The following is a 25,461-nucleotide window of genomic DNA, read 5'->3' as shown; positions in this document are numbered from 1 at the left end:
GTTCCGCCTCTTTACACGTGGACATAATATAACACAGCATGCTAAATTTGAATGAAGAAAAAGTGTTGGAACTTATGGAGAGAATAATTTAGTTATGTCCGATAGTACGAAAATTTACCAGTTTTTTTGGTATTAAAAGTGTTAGAATTCTGGCAGAATTTTGCTGTTCGGTTACATCATCATCCCAATATTACTACCATGTGGCCACTCATCATAAACTAGATGTGAAATGCCGGTTGGTAAAATCCAAGTTGACTAATGCAAAAGTTATTTGCTTCTAGTCTATAGTAGATGTAAGAAAAGTGTGCTGCTGTGAACTCGGTACATCTTTATGGTGCATAACATAACTGTGAGTCGCGCCAAACCTGAGTGTCGTTCGGTTTGGTATTTGGTTCACGAAAGCTGTGCTAGAGTTAAGTTGTGGAACTCCTCATATGTTTCTTTTATCTTCGTTAAATGTTCTCTCAATGTCTGCAATGGAAGCTTTTGAAGATAAAGGCCGCCATGAAGTGCGGGTGAACGAGGTTTTTCATTAAACCTATAAAGTGAATTCCACTCTACATGAACTTGCTGCCGGCCTTTCATAAGAAAAGCTTGGACATAAAATAGATTTCTGTGCTTACCGCGGGTCTTTTTTGAGCAAGGTTGCGGAGTTCGCAGGGATCTTGAGAGACATCGAACAGGTGATAGTAATGACCAGAATCAACGGTGGTGCTGCAGCTCTGTCTGCAAGATATTGTTGCATTCTTCCTAAAGAAGCAGCCTTCGCCGTTCATGGGACATTTTGTTGTATAGAAACGTGTTAGCACAGATGCTGCTTTGGACCCATGCACAAGGCGATTCAGGTCATTGTACGGGTAATTTCCAGCGGGAATCTTGTTATGTGCGTCCCATAGGTTCCCGCTTATGCCAACGATCAGCTTGAAGTCCTCGAAACGGAGCGCGGCTGTGCCAACAAAGCTGTCGATGTTGTGGAGGATCTCTGTGCGCGGTGAACGTCCACCTGTGGAGAGGGCCTGCCACATGTCCATGCCATCCAAAGAACCGAGTTCCGCAGTATCACCTCCTGTACAAATAAGTAACGTACATGAGGAATATTTTACTGGCTGGATGTCTCACAGGACGGTTTTATGTTGTTCTTCGACGTATGGGGAGTAATTGGAACCAAAGGTGAAATATAGTAATTTCTTTAAAGACTTTCTCCAGAGTATACATGTTCTTCACCCCAATGGCTGCGGTAGCATACCAGTTGCACCTGAAGGGCGCACATTTGCTGCGTATCTGTAGCGGTGGTTTGGGAACGAGTGCGGCCCCACTTTCAAAGAGTCCACCTAGACGGGGTTGAAGATGTAGCAGGCCCCAAACTTTTTTCGCTCATCAGTATAAAGGAATGTCACACATAAACTTCAATATCGAACTACCTTCTAACTGTACCGGCTTCACGGTATGCTCTTGCCTTGAGGGTCATTATGCAGTACCTACAAAGGTACAGATACGGAGAGAAAATTGGCGGCATATCTGTTCACTTGGCTGCAAAATTTGTCAAAAGACCGTACTCTTCTCCTGAAACTGGCACGCAAGTGCCTGCCTTCGCGCGGCCGGCAGCCTCTCACTCTCCCCGAAGAATAAATAATGCTTAGGTTGATCATGCCAATTTTGTTTTTGTGCATCCGCAGTGCCTGCTTGTTCGCCATCTATTGCAACAATTCGTTACTATTGAACGTGGAGTACCGTCTCTATATCTTGGCTCAGGCACGAGCCCTTTTTGTATTTTAAGAGAAAACCGTGTTTTCAACGCTTTCTTTATTTACTATATTTAAACTCTAGTATATATTACTTCATATCACTGCTTGTGGGATGCTTTGTCTCAAATATGCCTAACGTTTCCTTATTATTCAATGATGTTGACAATTAAGAGGAATATTATAGGAGCTGGTTGTTTGAAAACGCTTTTCCCCTATCAACCACTTGTTCAGGAATTCATTTACATTTTAGCAGAAAAGTTAAAATGATAGGACAGTGAGACATTACATGTAGAAAAAGCAACATTTTCTATTTTCAGTAGGTTAAGAAATACTGCCGCTTTAAAGCTTTGTTTATTTCCGCAGCCGCCGTCTAAGCCGCCACGCCGCGGCATTTTCTTAATGATACCTGCGGCCTTTACCTTTGTAAATGGGTTTGATAAATGATACCTGCGGCCTTTACCTTTGTACAAATCAACTTTTATTTTCGGAGTCAATGCTCCCAGGCCCAGACCTGGTGAAAGTCCTGCGCCATCGAGGACTACCCAGCACCTCACCACAATTTGTCACGTAGGTTGGGACACAACGGTAAAGAAAGAACTTTTATTTAGGGCGAACGTGTGCCCGAACAAGACGAGAGGAAACGAGCAAAGGTCCTTGCGTCTCGTTTGATCTCCGAGAACGACTGCCTGCGTTCGTGGCGTGATCACTTGCGTGATCTCCCCCTCGCAGTGCACGTGCGCTCACGCCTCCGTTGGCGAACACAGACAAGCTCGCGCTCCCGGTGCCGAGTTTGCGCTGCCGGTTGCAGCCGGTTCTTGCGCGTGCAGCGCGGCCCACTTTGCGACATCTCCCAAAGCATGCGGCGGTCACGTACCACGAGGCACAAGGGATGGACAGACCCATGACTTAAGGAGCTTCGCCCGTAAAAAAAATTACGGAGTGCACGTGCGCCCGTGCCTTGAATCTTTGCAAGTAGCACTTAGTAGCCCCCACATTACCGTTAGCGAGTGTGGTGCAAAGTTGTATTATTTTATCAATAAAAATACAGCGCATCCTAGTGCTTTGGTGCTTTCATGACAATGCTTTTACTGTAATGGTGCGCGTTTGTTTCTGTAGTGTGCTTTACACAACTACAATATGGTGATCTTCTCAATGCTACTTATAAATGGTTGTTTTATAAAATACAAAGCCCCTGAATAGCTTCTCGGAACTGCATTTACATCTCACGATGAGGATGCAGTAGTCATCACATGTCACTAGTTGGTGGAATGGAACTTTGCTGCGTGGATATACTAATGATAATTACGATAATCACGCAAGTTACACAGACTACATGACAAAATGTTCGACCTCTGACTTCTTCTGCACCGTGTTGTTACTGAAACACCGCATTGATTGTATAGCCTTTCTTGCAGTGTGTTTAGATACTCCTCTTATGTGTGTTTAGATACTCCTAAGTGTTGTTTAAATCGTCTCTGACCCATACTAAATTCCTCATCTGTTTTCCTTCGGCCGCCTTGGTCACAAACTGTCAACATGAATGACATATTTATATTTCACCACTGATACGATTTCACTGCTTTGTCTGAAGGGCGTGTTTTTTGCGTTGACACATATCCGTTCTTTAGGTATATTATCATTTATCCTTGCCCTATGAACTCAACTTTCCGCCTGCAGTTCCTCCCATATCTTTTGCTGGGGTCTTCTCACGAATGTCTTGGTAAGAAGTGGTCACCCGCGCAACATTTGTGATAGAAAAATCCCATTTATTCCTATCGCTGATTCTTCCAATAAACTTCCTTATTTACACACCGCACCTCCTTCTCAACCCCCCCATACCCCAACCCTAGACCCGGCGTTTAAATATTTTCAGTGAAATGGTGCTGCTTGCACTACGCCCTTGAAACAGGAACATCGCACCGCTCCGAGTTTTGCCCATCCTTGTTACAAATTTCTAATGGCGTCCAAGAGCTGTACGTACATAGTTAAATACTCGTGCATCCTCACTTCTTCCTTCATTGAAGAAGTTTTCACCTAATTCTATCTTTTCTTTGTTCTTCGTATAAGGCCAGAAAAATGGCTTTATTTCACACCAGGTGTGTGCGCACTAGACGTTGATTGGAAAAATGTGATTCCTTTCTTAAACCAGCCCATTGACTCTGGTGTATGAAATCTCAGGGGCAGCCTATACGGTCAGCTAATACCTCTTATAAACCCATTGAACGAGATAGAGAGTAGGCTTGTGGGTCGGTAATAGGTAAAAAAATTGAAGTAGCTTTTGACCTTTTTTGGGCCACTGGTTGCTCTGTTTTGGTGACGCATACTGAGTGTATTTTTCCAAGGTTTCTTATAATCACGTCCCCCCAAGCTTTTCGTCGGTGTGCGGTACTCCGCCAGTTGAGTCTTTGTCCAGGTTAATTCTTTTCCGCACCTTTTCAACTTGTGTTTACTTGATCGTGGAACCTCGGGACTAAAGGTAGTCATTTACGGCTCCTCTACTGACGTTGGCGGTTTTGAAGTGGTCACGGAACCTTTCCACACTCTTTTATTCACGATGTTATTCATGGTACGGGTTCTATCTGAAGAATGAGCAAGGTTGATTTTTTGTTCTCACATTCCCAACTTTCCTTAACGTTTCGTTAGTCCTTGCTGTGTTGTTCACAATAATGCCACAGATCCCGATTATTTTATTGATGCCTGAAAACTGCCGGAATTTTATTTTCTTTATTGTTTTAGGGGTGTTCACATTCTAGCACTTCTCATTCAGACCCTTTGTTTTCTAAGGTACTGTACCAGTTCTTGGTTTAATTTTAAGGTCTGCGCCCAGCGGTGGATATTTAAAATGGACGACATTCTCGATCGGCATGCTGAGATCAGTATCCCCAATCCACACACTTTATAATATTGCCGCGAACCATGCCTTCGGTTTGTTTGTGTGTTTACGTTTTGTTTTTACTGCCCGGCCGCACCCACCTGTGTTATCACTGTCCCAAGAGAAATCCGTGTTCCATTATTTTATTTTTATGCCGCACGCGTTATCTCATTCCCATAAAGATAGCGTTTCGCTCTAACTTCACCAGCCTAGATTAATCAACGATTATTAATCTTCTTTGATCTACAATGTTCTGGATGTATATCGACGGTTCTAGAAACAGTAACGTTGAAAGATAAAAGTGTGCACAGAAGACGCCGCGATATTCGATTCCCCGACGCTCGCTTGCGCACGTCACTTTTTTGACTGCTGGTGCACCGCCTGTATATTGTTTAAGTTGTTAGGGGAGCGCGAGTTCGTTCTAATAAACTTGTTTTCCTTGAAGACAAGTGCGTCGTCTCTGCCTTTGTGACAATATGTAAAGTTTTTGGTTACGAAAGCTACAAAGAAGGTGAGATTTCATTCGAAGTACGGTTTGTAAGCTTTTGGCTATATTCGGTTGGTGCAAGGACCGTAATGAAACATTTTGGGCCAAGTAAAACCTGATAATCGTTGCGAGAACTTCATGGACCCAAATGCCGAGCACACTGAAGACCCGCGTCTTTTACTTTTTTGTGTTGTGGTACAACTTAAACATGGGAACGAATCAGTTCTGACGGCATTTGTGCAAGAGTGGATACATCTGAACATGCATGGTTGTCCCCCAACTAAGTTAAAGAGCGCTACAACAGTTTTTTTATCTTTTACTAAATCCGACATGGTTTCAGAACTTAGTCGACAAGTGCCTCTACAATTCAGAATAGGTTGTCACAAAGGACCGGAGACATAATTACTGCTCACCAGATGACGTAATAACTACCCAAACCATTTTTATTAATTTCTTAGTATGAGCATTGCTCGTCCGATCAAGCGACGCTACTTTGCTATATAGCGGCTATTGGCAGGCTTCCTTTAGGTTATAGCAACAATGCACTGGATAAGCGTACAATAAAAACTGCACCAAAAGCAAATCAGAAACCCGAAAGTGCATCTCCTGGGTGAGGAAATCCCGCAGTAACGCTCTCTACCGAAGATTATTATAGCTTTCGCAGTGCCTCCAGGAAGGAAGAAAGGACTAAAAGTTCTTGCTCGTAATCTTGCAGTGATTATTTAAACATAAAGCTCGATGCCCTTACTTAGTCTTGTGATAATTGGAATGGGTATTTTAAATGGGTATATTAGAATGGTAACTAATTAGAATGTTTTTGAAAACACCATTACATTGAAAACACCATTGAAAACACCATTACCGGTATAAACACATCGCCAATTTTTTTTCGTTCAGGCCCAGAACAGTAGGAAAGCCTCCTTACCGGCTGACGCGTACAGTGTTGGAAGCCAGTCCGTAATGTGCATCATCTGCTGGGAAACCCTCCTGCTTTTCTGCAGACGCGGACTCCAAACAAAAGCCGCTGCGCGCACGGCGCCTTCCCAAAGGGTTCCTTTGATTCCACGAAGAGGCCAGTTGTACCCGGCGGCAGGAGGAAACCCGCCATTATCACTGGAGAACACGATCAAAGTGTCTTGCAGCATGGAAGCTCTTTCTAACGCTTCCATGAGTCTACCAATTGTCTCGTCGAGGGCGTCCACCATGCCTACAAAAAAGCAAAGTCGATGTTGTGGGGTCTCGCGGCTCATTGCAAAACCATAAAACAAAATTCAACCTTGTTGAGCTTCCTAGAAGTAGAATTTCGGAGCTTACTCGGCGCTGGTCAAGCAACAAAATACGTTTGAAATGCTTTGCGAAAATAGAGGCCCCTCAAATGTCTCCCTAGCCTTGTTTCTTTGCGTTGATTTGGGTTTGCACTCACAAAGCGCAAAAACAAGATTCTGTTACCAAAGCACGAGAACGCGGGTTCTATTCCCGGCCGTAGCGGCCGCTTTATGATTGAGGCGAAAAGCAGAAACGCCCCTCTGTACGAGATTTTGGCGCACGTTAAAGATCCCCATGTGGTCAAACTTAATGCTGAGCCCTCCACTACGGTGCGACTCATTGCCTGCGGCACTTCGGCGCGTTAAACCCTAGAATCAATCAATCAATCAATCACAGAGATCTCACTGTAAACTTTCCAAACATTCGCCACGGTTTAACATGTTTTGTTCAATATCACAATATCTTGTTTGAAGTTTATATGAATATGATATCTTTTGGTCAGAGAAATTTAATTTCCATGCATGGTTCCTAAGAGTGAAAAGAAAATGCGATGTGGGGTTGAGTGAGCACCGCCTTTAGCAACGCACCATTTTATGAGTTGAAAAAGATTTGCCTTTTTTTTACACAAAAACGTCCGCCGCGCTGCAAAGACTTCCTCCTTAGAGCATTGAAATCTTGTACAGAGATTAAAATTCTTGCTTGTTGTGACGTATGGGTATGATTGAGAACAAGCGAAAGTTGTATTTAGTTAAAAAACTACTCTTACAAAATGGCGGTGGGCGGTGTGAAAAAAAGTGCTCCACCCAGTCACTGGAACTTTTTAATGTCCGCTAATATTGAAGTACACTGGTAATGACACTTGCGTCCGTATCTGCCAAACGCACAATGCAATGAAATATAATCTTAAGATACTTGTTTAATTTTTTTGTAGTACATACTGCCAGCCACATGTTGGCAAAGAAAGGAATGGTGCATTGTGGTTATTTGAAGTGGTGTAACACACTATAAAAAGTAACGACAATCCACGGCACATAAGACTCAAATTGGCCTCGTGCCTGCACGCTTAGCTGCAAATGACGCGAAAGACGACAGATCGGCAGTCCCTCTCACCTACCTGCCTTTATACTCTCCCTTGCCAATCTTTCACGCTGGGCCCCTCCTGTTTCTACCCCCTAAATTGAAACAGTAGAGGTGTGTTAAATTCAATTCAATTTTACCGCGTTTGTACTGATGGCGAGCTATCTTTTGGAACATTTTGTTACTGTTGGGCATAGCGCTTTGGTCACGAGCTCCAGGATTGCGTTCGACCCTGTTACGTATTTTGTGCGTAAACATTGTTTTTACAGGTTTCTGGCGCTTGCTCTCTAACGCCTTCGACTGGCCCAAACCAAAGCAGGCCACGCGGTCTTTCGAAATCTTCAATGGTTATACCCTGACCTGACGCACCTGGTCACCATCCCCGACACTTGGCGCCAGTCCTTTTTTGTGCGCCCCATTTCCAGAAATATGCACCCGGACCTCCACCCTGGTCGTAGAGAAGCCCGTAGCAAAGCCCACGAAAAACTTTACAGCAGCCGATCCGACGTAATTTACACAGAAGCGGGCAGTTACCCAGATAACCAAAGTATGGTGGCAGTGGTAACATCTAAGAACGCCCTCATCACCACCGCTTCAATTCGGCCAACTTCCTCCCTGGACGCTGAAGAATTAGCTATATCGCTCGCCTTTACCCAAACCACCTCCAAGATTATATTGACGGATTCGCAAGCCACCTGCCGCAGGCTCTTGTCGGGACGGGTGGTGCACGCCACATACCGACTTTTGAATGAACATCCGCCTGCCCATCGGGTGGACATTGTGTGGACTCCCACCCACTCTGCATTGACGGGCAACAATTTTGCTCATCAACAGGCTCGAGACGTCACTCACCGAGCCGCTGAGACCGGGGCTGTTTCCGCACCTCTCCTCACCTACCAAAAAATCACGGAATACTACAGAACCATGAGGCAGACATCCGCAAGTCCTCACACATTTTTGAACAAAAGCCAAGCAAACACACTCAGACAAATTCAAGGAGGTTCTTTTCGCCACCCCATCCGTATGCATTTACTCTTTCCCACACAGTCCTCAGATAAGTGTAAATTCTGCCACGAACCAGGACCTCTGACATACATATTATTCGTTTGCACAAAAAACTTGGACCTTCCGCCCCTGAACCCGTCCCCTTCCCCTGAGCACTGGGAGATACTGCTGTCCAGCTGTCGACCTGAGGACCAGCTCTTGCTTCTGACCAGGGCTACGGCAGCCTGGACAGCACATGGGCTCATGGACTGAGGAACCACTCTCGCATTATTGCGTAAGAAAGTTGTCTATCTCTCTCTCTCTCTCTCTCTCTCAAAAATTACGTCCTCGACTATTTTTACTTAAAAAAGCGGTACGTGCATAAGCTATGTTTTTGTGTTTTGCTTCAAATAAGCCTTATTTCTTTTGTTTTGCATTACAATGTAGACAAGTATCAACCATACTAACAGATTTAGTAGTTTTGGAATGTTCGCCTCAGGTGTTCTTCAAACTTTTTAACGGGCAACTGAAACGAGGCACTGACAGACAGAATGACAGAACAGACCAACAGGCTTACAGCTGACATACAGACGAAAATATTTGCGTGTAAATATCCGAAGGAATACTATTGTGTTTTTAATATCGACAAAACCGGTCATAATAACAGGACTGTGCGAAACATGTACTATACTTGGGCCACCAGACTGCAACCGGTGTGAATTCAACATACAATGGAGCGCCATGACACATTCTTAACCCGTACAGCACAATAAATATAATAATTAGAATCCCGTACAGTCGCCCCGTCAGTGTTTAGTAAATGTAGGCAGTGATGTCTGAACTGGGTGTGTCTGTCCATGCATTTTTTGCTGCATCATGCGGAAGTGTATTCAAACCAGGCAATCGCTGCGGAAGAAAAGAATATCGATGATAATTTGTTTGCGTATGGGGCTATCAAATAGTTTTGGTATGCGTATTCCTTGTTTATTGCAATTAATTATTCTCCTGCATTGAAGTTTAATTCAAATTGAATTGAATTGTTGAAATGAAAGCCTTATACTGCAACTGTAAGCTGTGTAACGTTCTACGGGACTCTAATGCAGGAAGGATAGGCGTGTCGCAGAGTTTAGTTTCTGAAGCGTGTCTTCCGTATGCGGGTAAATAAACCAAAAGTAATTGTGTTGGCTTTGCTCAAGGCTGTTTCTTTTCGGTTGTGGTGTGAGTATTACAAACAAGGTTTGCATATTTGAAGAATGGCGCCATTGACGTATACAAGTTTTTTTTCTTTGGTTTTAATATATTTATGCGACCGAATTGAAGACAGGCAATTGCATTGTTACAATTTATTGCGTGAAACATTATTTCAACTTCCTTTGCACAGACATTAACTGGCTTCCTTAATCTCCTTAATATGGCTTTTGTGCGAACGGATGCTTATTTGTTATAGGACTAGAGCTCTGGGTGAGACTGCTCCAGAAACGTTTAGTTCTGTATTGATAGGTGAAGAAGTTTCCAATAATCATACTGGTAATTTTTACTGTTCAAGAAAGGTGACAGGTAATAATAAGACCGTATCTTTTTGTCTTGCAATAATGAAATCATGTGACTAAAACTATAATGTCTACAAGAAACTTGGGGGAAAGTGGGAACGTGCAAGTCGCAGCAACAATTTATTGTAAACTAGAGTGAACTGCTTTTTTCTGTGGACAGCATTATTTTTATAGTGGTTCCAAGCGTCACTGCAAATCCAATGCTTTGCAACTGTAATGTCCACAGAAACTTAGAAAAATAGAAAATGTGCGATTTGGAGAAAAAATTTATTGTAAATTCTAGTGAACTGATTTGTGCGCTCGACATCCAAAGCCTTTTTTTTTGCCATCAGGCGTTTTCCAGGAGAGTTGTTTAGGCATTAGTTCCGCCATAAAGCGTGCCAGAAAAATTACAAAGAAAAAAGATCAAGCGCAATTGACCGTGCGCCTCGTGAGGAGCAGCCGGCGTCGGCAAGCTACACCTCCGAGAACACTCTTCCCAGCATACGTGGCGGAACCTGTCGCGTGCTCTTCTACTCGCGAGTTCACGTGCTTCATGCGTGAAATGTGGAGAGTTCGCGCTACAGACTCCAAGTTTGCAAACCCGGTTACCGTGGGTTTTAGCTAAGGTGTTGATGTAGTCCACTTTGGGAGATGTGTGAAAGGCTGCGGCCAGAAAGATCCGGGCCCGACAGTAATGGAGAACTTTCCGGCGCAAGTTGGTAAATCCACCCGAGGTGCGACAGCCGGGTCTCCGACGAAGGAAGAGGGGACGCCAGTACCACTGTTTCTCTGTCGTTGCAGCACTAAAGCCAGCTGTGCCAACTTTTGTAGAGTGCAGTTTACATAAACGTGCATATTGTATCACCAGCAGGCGTGGAATTGAATGTGACTTTTGAAACGGATTGTGATTTACCGGTTTATTCAAAAGTTGCCTAGCTGCACCAATTGTGCCTTAAGCTGCTAAACTCATGACGTCAGATATTTGTGTATCGCATCTCCGCCTTCATTGCCCACAATACAAGTAACGGATAGATAGACAGAATTTTATTTGGTTCCAGTAAACAACCGATGGGCCTACTAGACCGTAAAGCTAATCTTGTTGAACACTGGCGAAAGAAAATAAAAAATATCGCACCCCTCAGTGAAACGACGACGGTTGTTGAAAGCGAAGCTTTCTTTTGATGGTTTTCTTAGTCGGGCAATCCTACACTGCGAGTATGTGCTGCTCTCAAGCTATCCACCAGTTTTCTAGTGTAGAGCACTTTTTTATAATTACCGCGGCAACTCTCCAGTATCACCTTTGTAGGCCTGACGTTTGGGTTAAGGGTCTACGGCATGAATCGCTACCGGCTGCTTGGTGTAGGCTAAGTACTTTTTTGAGTAGGTGCTAGTTCAAGGTGTTAAACAAGAAAATTTTATGACTGGTATAACGTCCCGAACCTGGAAATGCGAAGTTATACCTATCCTCCTTCGGCTAAGCCTTGCCGAATGTGTAGCAACGTTATTTTCATCACACCACGAGCTGTGAGTAACAGCTGTCGATATTCACCTGAGACTGTGACTTTATGCCTATATGCGTTGGCCGTCGCGCTCTTGCGTCACGGCCTCCCTCTGCTGCTCATCAACGTTCCGAATATCGCCTAGCGGAGCTGTTGCCAAGCTTCGCAACGAAGTGTAATAATTTTGCTACACTTCACCCGCGATCATCATTAATGTCAGGGAAAGCTCGACATCCTGCAGTGCGTTTTCGAGTACGTACGCCATCAGTAAGACGCAGAAAGCTTTGCTTTAAAACACAAGATAGAAAATATAATTCTACAATGTACAAATATACATTTACATTTCAGCCACAAAACAGCAAATTCGGCTATAAAAATAACAAGAGGGTATGAAGCAATTGCCACTGCAAAAACCGTCATTCGCTACAGACATGGAACTGTAAGTTTCTTTTAGATGAGTCATTGGAGAGGGTATAGGAATGTCAGCTTTTTAAAAAAGGTATTCGACCACTTAAAGGATTATCCAGATGGGGCGCGTGACTGTAACGCAACTGGAACAAATCTCATAACAAGCAGCGCATCGCAATTCTTTCATCGGAGCATTAACACCGATAATAATTTCGGTCAAAGAATACAAGACCTACATCTGAAGCGTTTCAAAGCGTCACAGGAAAAGACATCATTCTTACAAACCCAAAAATAAAGTGAAATGTTGATCAGTACTTGGAAATTGCATAAATGTGCGCAGCAATTTCCACGGTGTAACTTTGTGACATTTTTTCTGAAGAAATATTGTTTACTTCTGTTGTAATCACTGCCGGTGGCATAGTAAAGTGACATTATCAGTGGAAATGCAAACGTCAATGCAACGGGGACAACTCGGGGGCCGGATAAGTTGTGCAAGTGAACTGAAAAAATACGGTTTTATGACATGGGTGGAACACGTGTGTTTAGTGACGAAGCAGTTCAAACCACCCACTATTTCATCCTGTTTTTATAAACATCCAATCTTTTAACACTTTGAGTTATTGAGAGAAATTGTTACACCAACAAGAAAGGAACGAAGCCCACTTACCGGCGTAAGCCCTCCTCTTTTCATCTCTAATGTAGAAAAACTTGTCGATGTTTTTCCGTGGAGCAGCGGGTGTCTTACCCGGGACCCCGTGCGTCGCTTGGTGGGCTAACAGCAGAAACAGTGGCTGCGTGGAGGAGTAAGGTTTTTTGCTTGAAAAAACGGCGCAAACTGATTGGTACTTCAAACTGTAAAAAACCATGTTTAGTGCAGAAAAAAATCTCAGTCCCGAAATCCCAATGATCACATTTAATTTTTTGACATCAAAGCCCGAATAAATGAACTGCTTTTTGCGCTGCGGAGAAACCTGTTCCGGAAAGTGCGATACAAGCAACGACGCCGTCAGGGCCAACCCTAGGAGAGCTCCACTGTTTAAAGTGGTCATTCTGCTGGGTTTTGGGAATTATCCCTGTGTTCTGCGTCTAAGCTATCGGAGATCCGAAGACATAAGCCAATGTTATTTAGCTCCATGGCGCAACCGTCCACCATCAAAAAATCACATTGGCAGCGCAGCTCCAGGTCCTGAAGAGATAGATTATCTTCGGTTTCTTACAAAGCTCAAAAGATAGGACCTTTTAGGTCGTGATTTTCGTGCGTCGTGATCTTCTGAAAAAAAAACGCCTGATATACGCTGTAGCTGTCGTGTATCTCTTCGTGCCTCTTCCGCAGCTAATGGCAATAGCCGTGGTCATCATGGTTAATACGTTTAACAGCCTCTCTAGAACTCTATGCTCGGACGCTCCCTCGTATGCTTGTGAGTGCAAGTTATTTATTGATATAGAAAGTGGAAAATAAGTGGACTGGGGATATTTTAAACTCATTTGAGAGTTCACCAGTATAAAACCAGCATGGGGGAAGGGAGATTGGGGGAGTGAAAGGCGATAGGTGAGAACAAATGGGCACAAAGAAAGAGGGAGAGAAAGAAAGAAATAATGAGCGCGTACGGCTGACCGGCTGGAATTGGGATACAGCCGTTGTATAAGGTTCGCCTTTTCGAGGAAGGCCAGGACAAATAGGAAGGCGGGAAGCCAGAATGGAGTTGGGGCCCGTCGGGAAAACCCGGTCCTTTAGGCTGTGTCACTCACTAATGCGCATACGTTTAGCAATTATGACAATAAATTCTGCATGTAGAACCCTTTTTTATTGTGTAGAGTCTGTTGTTCTGATAATTCCGTTTGTTTCTATAAATAACCCCTGTGACGACATTGTGTGTATTGACACAGCATGCAGTGAAACGTAACCGGCCGATTAGAAGTTCTCGTAATAGCGCAACTTCCTCACCTTTGAAGTGTTTCTGTTCGCTATGATGTGTTCAGCTCGCTCTTCGAAAAGCGTTGTCAGGTATCGGCCACGTACAGATGCCAATGGTTGATCGTTTTCCCAGAAGTCGAGTCCACGGTGGCCCCCCTGCACACCCATAAGAGTATTTTCATGGGCGTGAAAATATGATATAGCGCTAACCAAGCCAGGTTAATCAGGTACCAGCCGGTGATGCTGACCGTGTTCGTATTGCAACACCATTGTGTGAATGTTTAGTAATGTGCAGAATTTTTGAAGGCATTTGTGTAGTCACACGACTTTGCGCAAGTAATTCAGTGAGGTTCTCCAAAGTTTACGCTCACAGTTTTCATTGGAGAGGTGCAGCGACAATTTTTAGATAAAAGTGTTTGAAATTTCTTCATACGGTGCAGAGAGTAGTGACAAATGGTGGCCGATAACTTGCTGTATATAACGCATAACCTACATGTGAGTATAATGACGTGCTACGACCAGCCAACAACGCAAAAACAGAAGTTTAGGCCAAGCATATAGAAAATTGGCTGCTGCCCTTTTAACGTTCTTGCATATTCATAACATAACGTGATGAGTAAAGACATCAGCCACCCTTGCTTAGGTCCACTACAACGTAGCACAAGTGCTGGACCCTCTTTACACGGACTCTAAAGGCTGAACAAACTTTTACTTTAACTGAAACATCATACGTTTCGTAGCACTCTTGCCTTTTGTTCGACGAACGAAGATGCGGAATTTGCTCAGAAAAAAAAATATAGCTTGAATTTCTGTATCCCAGTTCCTTTTCGTTCTTCCATCACGTACCCATTGCGCCATAAAGTCGGAGCTGGGCACAGGTGTGGTCTAGAGCCTAAACGGTGGGTGCTTCGCGCTCTCTCGATGGCAACGGTAACTTTAAATTTTCTAAGCCATGACCGACTATGACAACGTTTGTCGGGTAGAAGACGCTGGCCTGGGTTTTTAGGATTTGTCACTGATGGAACGAGAAATGCTTTTAAATGCTTGAGCGGCAGGTGTCCCCGCCTACACCGGCCAATCCTACCCCGTCGAGCGTGGCCATGAGCGAAGCCTTTTAGATGCAGAGCATCTGATTCACTCGCCTTGTCCCTCCGGTGTCGTCGTCGTTGTCGTCGCCGTCGTCGGCGGCGGCGGCGTTGTGCACCCCTTCCCCATTCTCCGCACCGCGCCAGCTGCGCTCTCCGCCGCTCACCCCCTCTCCTCTCCGATAGCGAACAGTCTCTCGCGAGGGGCATTGGATTGGATTCGATTGGATTGGATTGGCTTGGCTTGGCTTGGATTCGATTTGGATTGTATTGGATTAAAGTGGATTGTGTTGGATTGTGTTGCGTCATAGCCGCGGCACGTTGCGTCATAGCCGCGGCAGACGCGCTGGGGCCGGCGCATGTGCAGTACTCTCTCTTCCGCGGTTTCCTCTCTTCGGGCGAGCTGCGCATATAACCGGTGTGCCGTTCTCCGGCGAAGCAACATCCACGCTTGGCTCAAACACCTAGAGTCCACGCTGCTTTACAAGTTTGCCTACGTCGTCATCGACTGGGACCGGCTTACGCAGTCCCCTCAACGTTATGCGCGCTATAAAACGCGGTCCCTTCGCCGCGCCGCCTATGCGTCGTATCTACACAGGGGTTCCCGCGAGGGGAGGTGGGAGTTTTTCTGTAGCGACAACAACCGTTTGAAATGTCTTGGAAGCGCGACTTCCCGGCGCACTGTTCAGGCGGCCGCCTTCAATTCCCCTCGTCGCTATCATGGCAATCTCATATTGCTTCTGTCTCTCGAACGTAGCTCAAAATAAGCACTCTCTTCACGGAAGCCGTGTCGAGTAGTCCTCTGGAGCCGTCGTCTCCGGGGCCTAAACATAAAACAAAATGTAGAGCCAAGCAACACACGCATTTATGTGATGTTTATCTTCAGCGGGTCACGCCGAACAGAAGATAACTAGGTCGGATCGGTCGGATAAACACTTGCAGTAAGTACCCTGTACCGTTCACGAGCGATAAGTTTCCAACCGGCTGCAGGCACTCTATACCGATAGCGATATTCGCGCACGCAGACCGACCGGCGGATTGCTTAACCACATGTAGTTTCTGCAGCTTCCTACCGAGGGTATTGCTTGCAAAAGCTCGGGAGTAGCCGCAGTAGGTTAATGACGTCGCTAATTGCGAACCAATGCTTGTTCCAAAACGAAAGTGAAACCATGATGGTCTAGTGAAGCATGAGGAAAGCAGCCTGTCTCGCAAAGTATCAAAGCTTTAGCCTGTTTTTTCTATTACATTTGCTCAAGGAAAGCATTTATTTACATATATTAACAGGAAAGCTGTTAACCAAATTGTACTTTTCCCAGCCGGCAGTTAAAAATACCGAGAAATCTCGGAGTGCGAGGAAGTGAGCGCGCGGGCCGCGCGGCTGACTCTCGGCAGGTGAATTGCTAGCGCTCGTGTGTGCTAGCCTCGCGGCGACGGCCCTGTGTGGCCGGCGTGCGTTTGTTAGCCCAAGCATACCCACTTAAAAGCATTGGCCAGGGTATGCAGGAAACAAACTCCAGCGTCCGCCGGAATCATAGCGACACTTCCTCGGAACGAGAACGACACGCCATAGCGTACACCCCCACCCCCAAAGGTAATGTCCAAGGATAATCACTTCGAATAAAATGAACGGAGCTCACAATAACACCAACAACGGCGGAGTAACGGCCGTTGCGGCAGCAAAGAAGAAACAAATCGGCTGCAATCATGGATTCTAAACTTTCGTGATGGTTGTGAAGGTTGCGTTCAGCCTCGCTACCTTCATGTCTTGGAATTTTTCATTCCCTCAACCACTTCGTAACTGTGTATTTCAAGAAAACACTTATAGAGGCTTATCCAAGGTGCTCTCGCCGTTCTTACCCTTTGTGACGTCACAAACCGTAGTACCCAAAGGCTTACGGGGCGTGGACACCTGTTTCTACGTTTCTGGCACTTTCTCCCCCGTTAAGCACTACCGGTTTCGAGAGTGGAGTATTTGCATTGTCGGCATCGTAGTCACCGATATAGGTCAACTTGTTTCCAATCTTTAGTGTCCCTTTAAAAGGTGGGAATACTTCTGACACAACAGTACTAAAGCTCCGTTCAGGTGAAATGTTTTTTACGAAACGCCTCATTTGGTTATACCCCAAATGCGATTCACGTGTACTTACCAATTCCAGTTTGTGTGTATAGTAATCAACAGGTCCCATGTAGGTTCCATAGAATGTATCGAAGCCCCGGTGGGTAGGGGTGTGGTTGACAGTGTAATGTCCTATGCCCCACTGAAAAGAGGGAAAAGCCTGTTAGCAGCGTTTTTTATTTCAGTGGGAAAAAGCACGCGTCTCACGTAAAACAAAGCACTCAAGCGAACCCTTAAAACACATATTTTTACCGAATAAGCAGTTAACGCAGTACCCGTCGTAGATATAGCCACGTACATGAAAGCACCTCATCAGACAAGGAATATGATTGCTGTTACTTGCGCGGTTATTACAAACGAGTAGGAGTAGCAGAATGCGAACACTGTATTGCACGCATTAGTACGCAGCTCACGTACGCAGGAGAGAGAGCAACGCTTCATATACGGTCAGAATAAAGTCTGGAAACACATGAAAGGTGGAGAAACGTAATCTTTATCTTCTGTTGCAATACCCACGCGAACCTCTCAGGACCCGTGTATTACGCGCGGCAGAATTCTTATGTGATTGCCGGAGTCTTTCATCGCTTTTCGGTAAGTATGTTTGGGAATACTCTTCGCGGTGGGATGGAAAAAAATTGGCCGGAAATCCGGCTGGTTTGCTTTCAACGTTCTCAAAAACAATCATAGTTGCCTGCGTAAATGACAAGTAACTGCCTTTCCTTTCTCCCCGTCCGAACAATGCTTCTTTTCCTCTCCCATTTGTCCCGCACCAAATGAATGCTTTTCAGGCTATGCGAAGATAATTGCAATTTTCCGCTTTCTAGATGGGGACGGCCGTCTCTTGGCAGAGCGCCGCGTGCATAACTTTGCCCGTCACGTCAGTCGCCTTCTAATGACAGCAGTTGAGACACCTGAGTCGTAACCGCCGCAGCGCGCCGCACCACAAGATCAGCGGAGAAACTACGCCCCCTAGGGTCCTTAAGCATTAAGGCGTCGGACCACCACCTTTCGAAGCCCGGACAAACAATGTAAATTGGTTCGTACAGTTTTCGTGAAGTGGCACTGCCCAGCAGACGGTACTCAGGCCGGCAGCACGTCCAAAGGATAGCGAGCGGTGAAGGAAAAGGGCGAGTAACGGAGAAATGGCTGTTTCACCGTTTTCTGCTGCCGCGATTGCGAATAATATAAGGCGACGTTAGTTGGAAGGTGCTGCTTCTATTTCTTCTTTTCTGTTTGCTTACATTGGAACTGCACGTGCGGAATCTATATACTTGTTTCAGTTTATCTCGCTCCCATTTGAGTTGTTAATGTGTCGTTTTTAGGGGCGAAGTTCCTTAGGGGCTGCGGATGTTGGCGTCTCCTCTCGTCATTGTAATCTTCGTCTCATGTTGTCACGGTGCTAAAGCAACAGGTGCTCGTTTACGCCTCGTCCTAGAACGAAAAAAAGCACCGGGACATTTGTTTACGCCTCGTGCTGGAGCGCTTCGTATCACGTGATAAAAACACTGGGACACTCGTTTACGCCTCGTGTTAGAGATCTTAAGGCTTGAAAGACACGAGACTTTTACAGCAAAGCTGTATACCTCCACTCCCGAACAATTTCATCTGCGTTGGCGAAAACGCCAAGGTGCTCAGAATACATTTACACACTGCATGTTTCGCCCCCCTCCAGGTCTCACGGTAATGGAGATAGCCTGGGACTTTTGCCTATTCTGAAACCTATTACAATGTTATTTTAAGAGGCCTGGTAATATTGGTTATGTTCTCGTATTTTGCCTCCTGCACCCACTGTTTCCTTTCTGTTGGATAATGTAACATTTTGTACCACATAAGAGCAGCCTGATTTGTTTGGGACTTCCTCACTATATATACTGCACGCTTCAGCTTTTATTCGTTTCGGTTCGATGTCCCAAAGACCGAAAGCCAGACGGGCAAAATAATGGATGCAGTTACATACATACCGACACTTAGACGCGCAGCCAGCTAGATAGCCAGCCAGCCAGCCAGCCAGCCAGCCAGCCAGACAGACAGACCGACAGACAGACAGTCAGACAGACAGAACGACAGCAGACAGACAGTGAGACACAGATTCAGACAGACAGACAGACAGGCAGACAGATGGTTGGGTGTACAGATGGTCTTGTGGACAGACGGACGGACGGATGGATAGACATAATGATAAACAGAGCAAAATGTTTGTCTTTAGCAAACCGAAAAAAAAGTATCGCTTTTAAACATTCGTGTCCTTTAGACCCGAACCTACACATGGGCAATGAGGAGCACCGCATCACATCCCATGGCTACCCTATAACTAAAGCCAGTAGAGAATTGGTGGCGTGCACCGAAATGTGTAAGCAGGAGGATTTGTAGTACTGGGCGTATTCCAACTGAATCCGAGAGGGGCACCGGACCCGAGTTGTTGCGTTGCGCCCGGCAACGCTTTACTTAATGAACTAACGGGGTGAATATGTGATGGCAAGCTGGGAGTGCTTGGCATTGTAGTTGTTTTTTAAAGGAGAACAAGAATGAAAGTAGAGCTCAGACATTTATTTTTGCCGGCTCTTCCGTGTGTTCCCTCTTATTTATATCATCACTGCAAACATGCCGTATAAAAAAGTGCCCTTTTTTATTTTTCAGTAATGCAAACCCGTTTGGAGGTTCATCATTCTTAACCAGCGGAAACCTTCTCTCGTGGTGATATTTCTTCACACTCCCACAGATACCATTCAACCCCAAGTTGCTAGTACTTTGCCTGAGCACCCCTGATTTTGTACAGGAGACTGGGTTTACGGTAGTCGGGAGTCAAACATTGAGACGGAATAGCAAAATTCAGAGTTCTCCAAGCAATAGTGCTTTAAGACATCGAGTCGACTCAAAGGAAAATACTATCCCAACTGCCCCAAGCAATCTTTATTGAACAAAACAAGCCTGAAAAAAGGGCCTTAAACGCATCCGACATTCAGGCTGGGGAGGTCCACGAAAGGTTTCTGCTTAAATAAAGGGATCATCTGTAACTACGAGCAATGGCATCTTTGTACTTACAGATTGAAAGACCGCGGCACCGCAAACCCAATACAGCCAAGACATTTACATCATAAAAGACTCTTTTGGCATACTTCAATTTAATTGCGGAAAACTGATTAACATTACTATGCTGCAATAGAAGCTAAAACACCTTCTTTAAACAGTATGGTGGTAAAGCTATTGCTTACGAAATATTCAATACAATTTATTTTTTTTCTACTCTGGAACTTGCCCGTATGCAGATTCCAAGCATCATTTTGATTATAATATTTGCTGAATACCCGATGTCTCATGCACTTCTTTTCTTTTCCAATACAGCGAAAAAACAAACACCTCGATATTTCGTTTCCCGTGAAATCACCATATAACAACAGTGTACTGCAGTAAACTTCTTATTTTGTTGATAAACATGCTTAGAGATGGTTGGTTATAATGGGGTGAATCAAAGAGCTGCTGGGTAAGATACAAAAAGCAGTCGCAGAGACAGTGATGAGTTTGTGAATTTATCTGTAATGACACAAAGCATCAATGGTTATCTATCCGTTGATGTTAATGTTGGCTAATATTTATAGTCGATAGCCCCTTTACTTTTACTCTTACTTGGTGCTTACCTTTCCCACGCAGTGAGTTTCGTATCCCAAGTGTTTCAGATGTTCCGGAAGAATCTTCAGGTGAAGCGGTAATGCAGCTGGTTCCATGGGAAATAACGTGCGGTGTTGCATACCTTTTTTAAAATATAAATTTTGATACAAGTGTTAGTATGAAGAGAACAGGGACAGCTTTTCTGCTAGCACAATGTGTAGTAAGCAGACAGGAAGTCTTCCCCCGAACTTGTTGGTGCGAGAAACAAAATTAACGAACCGCTTCGAGGTATTTGAAATGAAATAACTATCCAACAAAATTTAAAAAATTGGCAAACGTTCTGTTCACATATTCCGATGTTAAGTGACAGCGCCCAAAAGAAAGAATACTGCTCATACGTTGTGCAAATAAATGCAAAATGTCAAAGGCATAAATGATGTGTACTACTTCCTAAAACATCAAGATCCTTGGCACGACATTCAAATTACACCGCAAATAATCCGTACTATCCAACTGGCTGAATCACACCACAGCACAAGTAAACCCCTGATGAGGCGCAGCTACGCCACTATGCGAGGCACCAGAAGGAGAGCGCGCTCGCACTGGTCCCGGCCAGCATCATATCCCACATATTGTACTCTAACCCATCCACGGCCATATCGACCACAGAATTCAAAGTATAGTTTCTTTATTACAGTTGCTTCCACAACCGCAACAATGAAGAAACGTTTCCCCTTGGTGGCATGTTAGGCCGCGCACTTGCAATCAACGTGTTGTAATCTACCATAAAAAAAACATGGTTTATCTCAAGTTTGCTATAAAAGTGCTGACATTTATGAAGAGCAGTCTCTCTGTATAGACGCCACCGACGACCCAACACGTCTATCCGCCGCTTCGTACGTAAACTCGGGGTGCTTGAACACCTCGCCGTAATTACTGGCAAATCAGGAATTGTTAAGACACCTTCAAAATAAAGCTACGCTGAAGGCAAATCACAATTTAATTGTCTAAAGCCTGAGGGAACGGACGACGTTTAAAATGATTACCAAAAAAATATCCGATTGGCACCGTTGGCAATGACGACGTGGTACTAGAGGAAGCAAAGTATAAAATGGTGAGAATTAATGCCATCACTATGATATATATGTGTTGCCAGTCTGTTTAGAAAACCTTCGAGGTTAGTAGAAGCTTCAGGGGTTTAAGAAGGATTAAAAATAGAGCGCCGACATTGTTGATCCTGCACCCAAAATCGCCTGTTTATTTTTTTGGGAAAGCGTTATGTCCTCACGAGGAGAAAAACCCGGCGTTGTAAGCTGCTGTTGACCCAAAACTCCACTCACCCTAAATTTAATATATTGGTTAAAGGAACGGAATTGAAAGCCTGGAGACGCGAAGTGACACGCAAGATGATTTACCACTACGATGCGGCTACACCACATAGAAATTGGCACAGAAGGATGACTTAGGTGTGCTTGCGTGTTTAAATGCGAAGGCATCGTAAATTTTCCTGGAGTTATATTTCACCAGGGTGTCGTGCTTGTGTAAGGAAGCTACAAAATAAATTCCTATCTGCTAAAGAGGCTATGAGGAGAACATAGAACTTTATTTGAACCAGGTGGCTCTTGGTAGCTCACTCAGCTTCATTCTGGCCACAAAAGACGGTTTAATCAAAAAGGCGAGAAATATTGGCAAAATCCTTAATATCATGCTGAAGGGCTGCAACATAACAAGGGAACAAGTAGAAAAGAGCGGCATTTAAAACTTCAACGTTCAAGTGATGCAAGTAAAGGAAACCAGAGGCGTCACTCCAATCGTGAACTCATGAAGAATGTTAACAGCGCGAATAGAATCTAATGGAGGATTAGAAAACAGGTGGGTCACAGAAGAGCGCTGTGTCCAAAGATATATGCAACCCGTTTCATCGATTGCATACGCGACGTGGTTTACGATATCCCACTGAATTGTGGCCATTTATTTATCGCACAGCCTTTCCGATGCTTCAATGAGCGGTCCCCAGTCTCACCGGAGTACTCACATGTTTAGGCGATCACACGAGTTACCAGTGTTAAAGATGCGGGTATGAGCCACTACCGCAAAAAAACCATGTTACTGAAGTGACCCGGCAATAATCTGACAAAACAATAGTGAAGCGATTTACATAAAAAAAGCGAATGACAAATGCATAAGCGCACCATCCTTGTCACTGGTTGGTAAAGGCATCACATTCTTTGACGGGTTCCTCTAGGTAGGAAATATGTTTGCGTGATGTTTTTTACATAGGATTCCTTGAACTCTCGAAAAATAAACAGTTTGTATATAGAGCCCATCTGGGTCATACATGTTTTCGAATTCTCCATCGCACTTTATTGGCCCCCTTACAAATTTTTACGACCATGAGCCAACTAACTGGCACTAGTCTCGCTACCTCTAGTTTTGTTTGTTAGTGGTGGCTTAGGCGGGTGGCCGCTAATCAGACAAACAAGATTCTGTGACGCCATAAAGCAGGGGAGTAGCCACTGCTTTATCTGGTTGCTTTAATAAATCGCTTATTTTTTGGAAGATCGCGTTAAAATTGGCATCTTTCTTATCGCCACTACAGTCTTTAAATGAGTGAACCTTCTACCTTGAATTTATTTCCTCCTCAATAAGAAAGTTCCGGAAGGCCTTTTGTCTGGTAACCTTAAAGGCATAAGAGAAACCGTAAAGACAAACCATAAAGGCATAAAAAAAAGCGAACAAACGCACGCTTGTTGAAGGAATAGGCGTCTTGACGTCTGACGTCATCATTGGGTTTAGCATAGCCGACGCGGGTTCTAAGCTTGTGACTACAGTACTAGGGTCATCAACAAGAGTGCGCGGCCTGCTGTAAATTGATTGCGACATTGCTCGATGCACAGAAAACTAAACGCTAACGTTACCTAACGGAGATTCTGATTGTGTACGTACCAAAAGTCCCAAATAACCACTCAAGATGAAGATGGCAGTATATTTAGATTGCAACTTCGCTTCAAAACGCGCCATCAATTCACATATTCGCTGTTGGAGGCGACGACAACGCACATACTGTAACTACCCAAATCATCAATCAGCGGGATTAGGTCACGATAACAACGCTGTTACGGGCTGTTAGCCGATTCGCGGATTACGGTGGTATAACGTTTTCGCATTCAAAGAGCATCAGCAGACGTACAAATGCCTACACGAATTTTTTTGCTGCTGCTAAGGAAATAATGGCATACATTTGGAAATTCTTGCTGTGGGCTTTAAGGTGAAGAGAGAGCTAGTGAAACGTAAAATACCAACCTCAGCACTAAGTTTTTGCAACGAGAAATTCCAAAAAAGAGGAAATTTAATGCTGTTCGACACTGTGCCAGTGAAAGGCAAGCTTGACAATTTCCGAAGGAGGTGCAGCGTAAAAAACACAGCGCATGGTGTCACTGTAAGCGCAGAAAATCGAGCGCCTTTCCTTCTGGAGCGCTACTGTTTCTTAGATTATTTTAACTAATATCCCCACCACTATCAGCATATCGCCGGCCAGCTCCATGCTGATGCCTACCTTATGAAGAGGCCCCCTTACGAAGATTTACACTGTAAAAAATAACGTGCATCGGCGCACACCGATGCTCGTGGGTGTGTCCTAGAAACGCGTTTTGTTGCTATAAAACCTTCCCTTCTTCATTATGGACCCAGCCACTTCCTTGGTAGCATCGCAGTTTATTCGTGTTGTTAGTTTGAAGTCATTTTCAATTTGAATTGTTTATTCCCGCTCCGAATAGCAGTGAGTATTAAAAATACAAGCTTCAAGGGATTTACAATGTTTTGGTGCGCTACAGAGTACAGGAGCGTGCATTTACAACGATGCAAGCCCAAAATTGTGTGACTTACGAAAAGGGAAAATGACAGTGCTATTGCATACAGAAAATCAAATATACTACACCGTTAACCCAAGGGCGAAGGAAATGAAGCTCAGGTGACTATGCATGGATTATATAAAAAAACGTACACTCTGGCAATAAAGAAAACACAGAAAGAAACACACAAGGGAAGGTGCACCAGCACCACAATATTCAATGATCAACGTTTTGGGAAGCTCAACATTTCAAATATATATAGCCAAAACACCTCTTACAGGTGGAAGTTAGGGGAACAAATGCGCAGGTCTGATAAGGAGCATGAATAAATATCTAAGACATATCTCTCTAAGCTGCTCTAAAGAGAATGAAAATTATAAGGCAGCATTTGTATGCCCTACATTGTCCGAGGCGTCACTACGGTTAGGGTTTAGAAGACAAGCTAATTACAAGCTAGGGCTCTCAACGTCTCATGCCGCCTTCGTCTTATGTCATCGTAGTTTATGTAGTCACGGTACTAAAACAACGGGACATTCGTTTTCGAAGGACTCGCGCTAGAACGTAACGCGTACTAAAATGATACACCGGAACACTCGTTTTGCAACGCCTCGCGCTTGAACGTTTCAGCGCCGTTGGAAATGCGCTCAGTAAAAGAACACACACGGACACGCGTTTTCAAACGGCTCGCGCGAGAACGCTTCGGGCTTCAAAGACACGAAACTTGCGGCAAAGCTGTATACCCATACCCCCAATGGTTTCATCTCCGTAGGCTAAAGTGTTGAAGTAATAAGCGTGTTGAAGGAATAAGCTAAGAATACATTTATACACTGCATCCTTCGCCGGTCCCCCGGTTTGAAGTTACGGTTTTATCTCTGTGGCTGAAAACGCCAAGGTGCGAAGATTACACTTATACACTCCTTGCGTCCCCCTCCCTAGGTTTCAGGTTAGTGGAGATGGCCCGGGATTTATTAGTGATCCTTGGCACACGTCTTGTCAACTCCACTTGCTCCCATAATTT

The 25,461-nt window shown here is 44.6% G+C and overlaps 1 protein-coding gene across 1 annotated transcript in view; it reads right to left on the bottom strand.

The window, feature by feature from the left end:
- LOC144141963 (arylsulfatase I-like) overlaps nt 1-25,461 on the bottom strand; it is a 40,418-nt gene that overhangs the window by 921 nt on the left and 14,036 nt on the right. Inside the window, exons 4-9 of the mRNA XM_077673398.1 lie at nt 20,622-20,734; nt 17,018-17,128; nt 13,816-13,941; nt 12,538-12,661; nt 6,030-6,311; nt 624-1,066 (exon numbers count right to left, since the gene is read on the bottom strand). Coding sequence (XP_077529524.1) covers nt 624-1,066; nt 6,030-6,311; nt 12,538-12,661; nt 13,816-13,941; nt 17,018-17,128; nt 20,622-20,734 — 1,199 coding nt within the window. The remainder of the gene's footprint in view (nt 1-623; nt 1,067-6,029; nt 6,312-12,537; nt 12,662-13,815; nt 13,942-17,017; nt 17,129-20,621; nt 20,735-25,461) is intronic.

The sequence above is a fragment of the Haemaphysalis longicornis genome, unplaced genomic scaffold (genome assembly GCF_048455015.1).
Source record: "Haemaphysalis longicornis isolate Haplotype H1 unplaced genomic scaffold, Haemaphysalis longicornis Haplotype H1 scaffold_6, whole genome shotgun sequence".
NCBI classification, from domain to species: Eukaryota; Metazoa; Arthropoda; class Arachnida; order Ixodida; family Ixodidae; genus Haemaphysalis; species Haemaphysalis longicornis.
Note: the sequence above shows the minus strand (reverse complement) of the source record. Positions and strands in the feature narration are given on the sequence as shown.